Here is a 10,331-nt window from a genome sequence, read left to right on the forward strand (position 1 = left end):
AGTGTATTTGCATCTGTGGTTTATTTAGGTGAGAGTTTCTCTTGTAAATTGTATTTAAAATGTAAATTTAGGTTTTATAATCGATTCGATTAAATTTTAAAATTTACTGACTTATTCAGCGGTGAATATAAACTAAATTTTCTCTCAGAAATACTCCATGAACCTATAGAAAATGATTCTTTAGGGGAACAACTGAAGACAACGCCCTTTCTCTGGGTCAAGTTGTTAGAAGTGAGTAACGAACATACCTCTAATGAACGTGTCTGAAAAATTACAGGACAGGTATTTCTTACTGACAGATCTCAACTCGTTCTTTGTCCACGACACGTCACAGTATTGCTCCAAATAATTCGGGTTAAAATGTGTTTCGAAAGAAGTGCGTAAATAACAGCTAGAAAGAAGTTAATGATTGAAAGGTTTTTTTTTAATCTAAGAAAGTTGTCCAATAAGCTCGTAGATGACCCTATAAATGGCAAGTTCCTGGATAACGAGGTTGCAAGACTCATACAACAGAATACTTTGTACTGGCGACAATTTTAGGTGAATGAAATTCAAAATTTTCATTAGTTTTTTAAAAAATTTATTTCCAGTAGAGTTACAAAGTTTTAAAATGTATTATTTTTCTCAACTTGTAACAGCTGCATCTAATTTGGGCTGAGTAAGCCTGACTCAGCTCTTGGGAATTAGGCTTAGCTGGGCCACATCTTAGATTCAAATATTTCTTTTTTCGTTTTTCTTTACAGATAGAGAGAATAGAAATTTACCGTTCGATTACACATGAAAACAAAATGTTGCTGTATTCCACCCCTAATCGATATTAACGAATGCAGCACAGCGAGTGTGTTGTTAACAGCAACTCCAAGTTAAGCTTTGAAAGGTGTCCGCAATGCGGTGTCTTTAAAAGTACATCATTTTAATGTTTGTGGGGAAGAAAATAAAAGATATACAAGATAACTAGTGACAGTTCGGGAAAAAAAAACCCCAGTAAAATAATGTTTATGTATAAAATTCATAGGAAGAAATACTGTATTTGAAGAAAACAACAAGGAGAAAGAGAGGAAAAAGAAAGTCGAATATATATGTATGTATGTATGCATCGTTTGCAATTTAGATGATGTGGTAGCGGGACGGCTGCGAATTAGGAAAATCAACAGTAGAATCAATTAAGCACAAAAATAATCGTTTCTGAAGAAAAGAAAGAAAGTAATAGTAATTGCTAAAACTTACTGCCATTTTTTAGCTGGGTGCAGGAAAGATGAAAAATATTATCAAAAGTGGGCTGTCCTGTGAATGTTGTTTGGTATTCTGCAAAGCTAATCAATTTGAGAAGAGGTTTTGTTAGCGCTTTAAGTCATATGACTGCGGGGGTAACCAATTGTAAGTTACAGATTTAAATAAGCCTTGGGTAGTGGCTATTCATTCATAGAACAATGACACTTCGACGGTGACGGCCGGAGGAAGATTTCAGATAAAAAAAATCTCATTAACAGACTCTGTACTCTAGTATTTGTGTGGCGATGCGTATGTTAAATACCTGCATAGGAGTTCGTACTTTCAGCCGTTGAAGCGCTGTCGGAAAGTGTTTACGCACACCCACACGTGTTTGTATGTATTAGAAAGCGTACTCCAGTTACTCATTAATGGAAACGAGTATTTATAATTAGTTACATCGTAAATTTTATTATTTCTTATCTTTCCAAGTGTAGTATCTATTATTTTTGCTGAGATGTATTATTCTTGAATAATGAATCTTTCTTTAATAACTTTTCCATAAGTATTCTAAATTTAAATTGAAAAGTCAGACGGATAATTTATTTTAAACTACAATTTTCTACGAAAGTATTGAATAAGAAAATGGAAAGAAAGAGAAATAACATCAAAGGAAATAAGTAAATAAAATGTCAAAATAGAGAGGCATGAACACCTCCACATCTCAATTATACATCATTGTCAAGACTAACGCGTATTCCCATCTGATAATTTTTTTTTTCCTGACATGTTCAAGCACTTACGGCATTATGACAAATGATAGGTGACACTTTGATTATTGATCAGATTGATCAAAGACAGAACCAAACGTGTGTTTTGACCGTAAATTGCCCCAAACTCTCTCAGCTGATTTTCCATGTTCTGGAACAAACAATTTAAGCTGTCTTCCCCAACCTTACATTCTACAGTTGTAGAGTTTCACCCACGAAACCGTTAGAATTAGTTTGTATTAGCAAGGAGAGAATGCTGCCTACCAAAGAAGAGCAAGTATGAATGGAAGAAAGGGAACTTCAGATCCCACCAACATCACAAGCATTCCCCCCACACCTAAATCACACAGAGTCTACTGAATGAAGCTACGTACTAAACATCAACAATCACTTGTACCAACACAGTCAAACCTACAAGCTGGGAACATGAACAACAATCCTAAAACCCCTTAAAATTCAAGTGGGGTAACACACAAGCACGTCACTCTCTTCTGACTCCTTTCCTCACTATGTTATATGAAAAAAATAACCTCAGCCATAACATGCTGGCCCCCAAGCCTCATTTCCCCTCTTTGTCCAGGGGCTCAACACAGTATCTTAATTATGATATGAACACCATAATATCTTTTCCACCCATTAATAAATTAAAATGCAATCAAAACAAGTAAAATTTCTATAGCCAAATGATTTACTGTATTTTATAGGAACAGGTAAAAAGGTGTGGAGGTAATGGTGATGATGGCAGGTAGTGGTGGTGGTGGTTTACATTGGCAGAAATGAAAGAGTGAGTTTGGATAAGTTGCGTATGGCATGGAGAGAAGAGGAATCTGATATTTTAGCTGAGAGAATTAGTATTTTGTCGAACTGATGGGTTTGAAGCTGTACTAAGAATATATATAAGTTGTTGTTGTTGTTGGTAGTGGTGGAAGGGTTGTTAGGAGAGGTGGGAGGGAACATGGGAAGCAGATGTAGAGAGTATATTTAGAAGAAAAAAAATAGCAGATCAGTGATGGAGGATGAGATAATAGTATTAGCATTTGGCTAAAACAGTCAGTGAGGTCAGAGAGTGAAGATAAAATTGAGTGTGTTTTTCACACATTCGCTTGCGTAGATTGAAATATTAGAGAATGAAACCTGGCTGTTTTTTGCAATAAGTTAGATTTAAATCAATACTTAACAAAACCCCTAAAATACTACTGTATTTATTATTTTTCTAACATCGACCCCCAGGGGTAACATGAACCCCAGTTTAGAACCATTGGTCTAATGTATTCTTGTCTTAAGACAGTAGGGTGTAGTTTGAGAGATATTTGGTTCTATTTCTTGTAGGTCAAACAACCATGTAGAAGTTCTGTCATGCTGTTTTCCCCCAACTAAAAAGATAAACTTGTCAAATATTGTTGGTATTTCACAGTAACTGGTTCCAATGTGCTCCACACACTAACATTCGGTCATACATAACCGAACAAACAAAATGGCTACGTCATTAGATATCAAAAATAGAATTGGCTTTGCACCCAAATTAGCATTTAGCTTTCTTGACTGATGTGTTTGGAAGCAAACACAAATATCTCACACACTGTAGGTCAACAGCTGCAATTATTGATTGTCTGAATTGCCTATGTTGTTGTATGATATCCAACCATGGACATCACTCCAGAGCATTTTCAATATGTTGGAAGTCTTTCAAAAAATAATATTTTTTGCTGAATCTTCAAAGTAAAATGGATTCAATTATCTCTGCAGAATCTTCATATTTGGAGCATTTCTGAATTGATTTAGAAATATTGGTTGTGCAAGTCTGGCCATGAAATGCACTCACAAGGCTTTGGAACTGAACCCAGAACCATGTGGTTGGGAAGTAAATTTCTTACACAGTCACAAATATATACAGGGTAACTAAATAGATTTAACAACAGTACAACAAATTCAAAAATAAGCACCATCAGATGACAGTAAGAGCTATTCAAACAGTCATAAAGCTATAAATTCTGTTTAGCGTGGAAGGTGTTGTTGAATAGAAAAAGAGGTATGCGTGAAATACATTTCAAACATATTTTATTATGGACAAAAACACGTGAATAGAAATATCAGTAAAGGTACACATGAAGAAGACATTAACACACTTTTTTGATGGAGTGAGCAGAATGAAAGCATTGGATCACATGAGAATGAGGTAGAAATGAAGAGTTAGAATTGATGAGGGAATAAGGGATGTGACGGGAGAAGCAGGAGTTCAGATCCTGTGATTGGCGCTGGAATATATTATGGTATTGGCCAACACAGTGATGGCTATTTATACCACCCTGACCGTTCCCTGGATCTGAACAAGCCAATAAGGGAGCTGCTAAATGGATGTTTGAAGTGCTAGAAACAGCAGCAAAATTGCCACCAGATTACACCCTGCAGACACACTGGATAGTACTGTCTAGACTATACCTCAAAAATTTGGGATGGTCATGACTGGAATGCCTTAGATCATAGGTCTACTCGATTAAATCTTACTTAGGGTTAAAAATGATAACGATTTAACTGTAGACTATGTAAGGAGAACGAGAGACAGCTTCTGGAGGCAGTGAGAGGTGATTAGAAACACTGAGGACATATTTGCATGTTGTATGAGGGGTGAGAAGGAAGAGAGATTACAGAATACAAGAGAGGGAAAGAGGGAGAGAGGGGGGAGTGGTGAAGACATGGGCAGAAAAGAGATTGGTGAGAGTGACATGAGTGGAAGATAGCGGAGTGATAAGAGAAATGTAAGACATCCAGATGAGTAATAGGTGTGTTCAAGAGACAAGAAGTTATCAGAGGCCAAACATGTAGATATGATAGTATGCAATGCATATCACACACACACATATATATATAGGCGCTAGTGTGGCTATGTTGTAAGACGGTTGCTTCCCATCTACATGGTTCTGGGTTCAGTTTCACAGCAAAGCACCTTTGGCAAGTGACTTCTACTACAGCCTCAACAAATATGACTTTCTGTGAATATGTCTTTCAACACGTTTTCAATGGCCATGCCTAACCCCACAAAACTCTACCTCAATCAATTTCTTTTGACTCATTTGAGCATGGAAAATGATTCCATCCATTTCCCCCCACCCCCCGGATATGATGGCTTGCAGGGTGGTGTCTATGATGAGTATCCTGGTTGATTGACCAATAGAACCACGAACTCACTGAGTTAGTGTGATAGTGGTTGAGTATTCCATTGATTCTTTAACTCTATCTTCAGGTAGACATATTGTGACCTGGCCAACCCTTTGAAATGGCGGTTACTGTTCATTCAACAAGATTCCTTACAGTTTCCATAGGTATGGACAAATGGTTAAGAGGCTAACCTTCTCGATGGTAACGTTCCAACACTCACTGTTTTTTGTGCAAATATCTTCCACATAGAATCGTGGATTAACCAAAGCTAATCCTGTCAGTGAAACTGGAGAGAGTCAGACAATATTTTGATCCCTTTCTGTGTCCCTTCCCCACCCCCACCCTTATCCTATGTTCAGCTGGAACTAATTTAGTAGTAAACGACTGAAAATGACTTTTCTCTTTGTTATTCAGCTTCAGCCTTCCACATGCCTGGCATCATAATGCATTCTCTGCATTTTACATTTGGAAAGACTCATATTTTTCATTCATTTAAACAAACATACACTTAATGGCATTTTTATTCATTTATTGTTGTTCCTAAGCCTAATTATATTTAACACTATAAGCAGCCTCCACTGTTAGTGGAGGCGGAGGACAAAAACATTCCAATACTATCGGCTATGAAAAGGCATTAGAGAAGTACAATTTAACATATTTTCTATCATTGAACCAAGAGGTGGGCTCAGGTGGATTGGCAATAAAAGAATTAAGACAGACACGTTACCCTAGTTTGACTATCTCCACAGCTGTTCAACCCTTTTGTTACCAACCTGCCTGAGCCTGCACCAAGCTCTAGGATGTAAAACAACTAGTTTTACAAAATAATCTAAATTAAAACCTATCAAATTGTTTTTATTACTTTATATTGCAAATATTAGCTTAATAATGATAAAGATTCATTGGACTGTGGCCATGTTGGGGCTGCCCACATCAAGTAGTATTCTGCTTCAGTATATTTATACTCACATCTCTATAACTAATTTACAAATGTTTTCATGACATTAACAACCATTTGTCAATCTTTTATTTTACTTTATTGTGTGTGTGTGACAGATTTCTCCACAGTTCTGGTCAACCAAATTTCACTCACAAAGCATTAGTCAACCTGAAATTAGAGTAAAGGATACTTACCCAAGGTGCCTGGTACTGGGATCAAACCCAGAACCACATGGTTCGGAAGCAAACTTTTTAACCACCCAACCAGAGTTACATGCACCTCTTCACATCTACCGACCGTGTCAGGCACTTTAAACCAGTGGTCCCTAACCATTTTTGCCTTGGGTCCCCTGTCATTTCTCTTACTCTACTGGATCCCCACAGCTATTCAATATTTTAGAAATATTATCATCATCATCATCATCATCATATTTATATAATTAAATATTAATAAGAATTATATATAAAAAAAAACCTTAAAATATTTTGAGTATTGTTAGAAATATAACCAATTTATTGCTGATAACTTGTCATAACAAAATTTGAAATGGACCAACAGGGGTCATATGGACCCCTAAGAGTGATATGGACCCTGGTAGAGAACCATTGGTTTACAGAAACATTCTGAAGCAAATTAATTGCAATAAAACATTATCTTTATTTTGTTTACATAAATATACCTCAGAAAAAAAAAAAGTAATATTAAAGTAAAAATGAAAGGAAAATAGGGGTAACTGGGTAGAATTTATTTGAATTAACAGAAAAAGGGGCCAAAGAAAAACAAGAAAATATGATTAGAATCATTAAGATTGCCAAATTATTGCAAATGTATGGAGTGTATCACAATGAATGGAGATGTTTAATGATTTTAAAATAGTCATTGAAAATTAAATGATGTTTTTATTATCTCTTTCATTCACCCATACATACACAGCCTTCAGTTCTGTAGAGGTATATATGTATATATATATATATATATATATATATATATATATATATAGTGATTCTGAGATTAGTCTGTTGCAGCTCCAAGTTCCATGGATCCTCATGGATTACACAACTGTGTTTCAGCTTTTGTTTAAAGAGTTGAAGGTGCAAACGTGTGAAACAGCCTCCTGGTTCTGTTATTCAAGAGCTCCTGAGGAGAGAAAGAAAAAACGGAATATACAATATAAAATCAAAAATCTTTTTAAAATGGAAAATAGAAATTGAAACTTCAAGTCATGAAGAAAATTTAACCAACAACCACACACACACACTTTTTATATATTTCTGGGTGTGTGCGCACGTGCGTGCGTGTGTAGAGGGGATGGAAACATGTTGCAGATGATTTGGCAAAGACTCTATCTGGCATCAGATGCTTTGGTCCTATAAAAATCCAAGACGCAGTGATCATAATTAGTGATTTAGTGATCGTAATTATTAAATGAAAGACTGAAAAATGATGGCTTCAAATTTTGGAGCAAGGCCAGCAGGGGTGGAGGACGGATAGTCGATTCCACTGACGCCAGGGGTCAACTGGTACTTATTTTATCAACTGTATAGGGACAAAAACAAGTAGAATACATTTATGTCATCTTGTCTTCAGACAATCTGTCTGTCTTTTACTTAAAAGTGTCTCCCACTTCTCATTTTTGACTTGGGCCCAACTGCCACCAAGCAATTTATTTTGGCATTTAATATATTCTTACTCACCATTGTTGTCCAAATGTAGGTCACTGGCCACTTGCAGCTCTGAGTGTGTGTGTGTGTGCACATATACATTCATTAGCCTGACCTCTATACTGCCCGAAACCAACACTTGTTTACCTGGATTTCATCTCCCATCGTTTGACATTGGGTTTTAAATATTTAAATCTAGTCTGAGCATTTGCACACCAGTTTAATGTTGTTTTTATATATAACCTGACATAACACACGCACACACACACACACACACACACACACAGAGTATTATGCTTTTTTTTTTTTTTTATTGATTCCAGTCATTAGATTGCTGCCATATTGCAACACTATCCTCTCTTGCACTTATTTCCGTCCAGTGTTTGTATATTATCGTAACCTCTATTGATCAATCGATTATCATTATTGATGGCCTATGAATGAATACTGAATGCTTATTGATCTAAAAAAAAAATAAAAGACATTTCACAAACAAACAAAAAAAAAATACTAAACAAAATGAGAACAATTATAACAATGTCTGTTAATTCTCAAATATGGAGTGTGACTGCCATCTTTTAGTTAAACGGTCATAAATACAAAATCTACCAACACCACACAGTGATCTCCCAGGCAACTGTCAAATGAAAAATTTTAGCCATTTCTACAGATTGCAACAGATTCAAGCAGGTTGTTCTGGAAATTCTTGCAAATCCCTTTTTTAACAATGTTTTATATTGGTTCTTAAGACATTTTTGTTTCTTGTTTTTTAGCAGAATATATCTTTTTCTTTTACTTGTCACAGTTACGGGACTGCAACCAAACTGCAGCACTGCCCGAAAAGGTTCACTTGAACAAATCGACCCCCAGCACTTATTTTGTTATGTATGGTACTTTATTAGAGTTTTATGCTGAACTACAAAGTTATGAGTAGGAACATAAACAAACCCCTGTTGTCAAGTGGTGGGAGGATACATACAACACACACACACATGGTGGGCTTCCACACAATTTCCATCGACTAAATTCATTCACAGAGCATTGGCTGGCCCAGGGCTACAGTAGAAGACACTCTCCTAAGCTACCGTACACAGGGACTGAACTCACAACTTACAGAGTCACAAAGCAAGCTTGTTAACCATGTGTGTATGTATGTACCCATTCAAAACAACTCGCTGATAATTATATTTGACTTTCTCTCGAATAACTTAATTTATGTGAATCTGTGAAAGCTTCAAAGTATTTTCACTTTACACAGAATTATCAACAATTTTGTTGAAAATGTTAAAAGGTCACCAATTCTCTCTCAGAGTTAGTGCCATGGCTGTCGACAGAATAACAATTGACTTCACTCCTCTCGATGATGGTGATCAGTTTTAAAAGGTCAGTTCTAATGAAAACATTCAGAGGACAAATAAAACTTGTCCCAAATTGAGAATACAAAAGACTTTAATCAAAATTAACACAATCAATGGTGAAGTAGTTGTATGCTGCCAACTTAATGTGACAGTCCCATGAAGGGAATAACACTACTGTTGGTTAGACCTAGGAAGCTGCACCGCTTCCTGTTGGCCTTGACACATTTCCTGTGTCCTTATGTTTACAAGGGGGAGACAAGCACCTCCACCCTTGTAAACATAAGGACACAGGAAATGTGTCAAGGCCAACAGGTGCAGCTTCCTAGGTCTAACCAACAATAGTATTATTCCCTTCATGGGACTGTCACATTAAGTTGACAGCATACAACTACTTCACCACTCCAACCACCCCAATCTTTTGATCTTGTCCTCAGTCTCCCAAGAATAATTTAATCACCTCTTGTAATCCACTGTTAATTGACATTTCTGGTCATGATTGAAGGTCACTGGCAAAAAAGAATTTACTCAGTGAAACAGAAGCAGACCATACTACGACCCGAGGCAAACATAGAAAAACACCTGACACAGATGTAGTCTATTTGAACCCACACAATCCCAGTCACTACACACCCAACCAACACTTATGACTACCTAGTTACATTAACCAGTAATCTAGAATACTAGTAGAGACCATTCTAAGATTGGTGTTCCAGACACAGAACACACCTGAAACCACTAGAAACTTCTGTATCAAATATCAATTATAAAAGCCATAATATTGCACAGCTGCAATATTAATTATTTCAGTAAATGTAAATTGTCTTAACTTCCTAATTAAAGCTAATTGGTTTCTAGTTTTGGCACAAGGCCAGCAATTTTTGAGAGGAAGGGAAGTTGATTAAATTGACCCTGTAAATGGTTCCAAAGCAGCAGACAAGTGGAAGGCATTGCTATGAATCCTTCAGAACTATGGTGTTCTTGCTTCTGGAAGAGGAATGTGCTTAGCCCTAGCAGGAGAAATGAGAAAAGAAGGCCTGCATGCAGGTTCATACCTGATCCTCTTTAATCAAATATTCCCATGACTTGCTTCCAACCAATTGATGGCTGGAATGTAAAATAATCCTCAAAGTATCCATAGTTGATGGAAACAATTACCAGAGAATTTAATGGTCGACCATAACGGCCAAGCAATAGAATAAGTTCTTATAAAATGGAACCAACAAATATATTAATATTC

The 10,331-nt window shown here is 36.4% G+C and overlaps 2 protein-coding genes across 3 annotated transcripts in view; both read right to left on the reverse strand.

Moving 5' to 3' along the window:
* LOC106876092 (annexin A13) overlaps window positions 1-1,551 on the reverse strand; it is a 17,268-nt gene extending 15,717 nt beyond the window's left edge. For both annotated transcript variants that reach the window (XM_014924499.2, XM_014924500.2), the window contains exon 1: window positions 1,228-1,551. In XM_014924499.2, coding sequence (XP_014779985.1) covers window positions 1,228-1,233 — 6 coding nt within the window. In that variant the 5' untranslated portion in view covers window positions 1,234-1,551. The remainder of the gene's footprint in view (window positions 1-1,227) is intronic.
* Window positions 1,552-6,565: 5,014 nt separating this feature from the next.
* The window catches only part of LOC106876082 (DNA polymerase epsilon subunit 4), a 23,297-nt gene continuing 19,531 nt past the window's right edge, over window positions 6,566-10,331 (reverse strand). Inside the window, exon 4 of the mRNA XM_014924490.2 lies at window positions 6,566-7,212. Coding sequence (XP_014779976.1) covers window positions 7,199-7,212 — 14 coding nt within the window. The 3' untranslated portion in view covers window positions 6,566-7,198. The remainder of the gene's footprint in view (window positions 7,213-10,331) is intronic.

Source organism: Octopus bimaculoides, chromosome 23 (assembly GCF_001194135.2).
Source record: "Octopus bimaculoides isolate UCB-OBI-ISO-001 chromosome 23, ASM119413v2, whole genome shotgun sequence".
NCBI classification, from domain to species: Eukaryota; Metazoa; Mollusca; class Cephalopoda; order Octopoda; family Octopodidae; genus Octopus; species Octopus bimaculoides.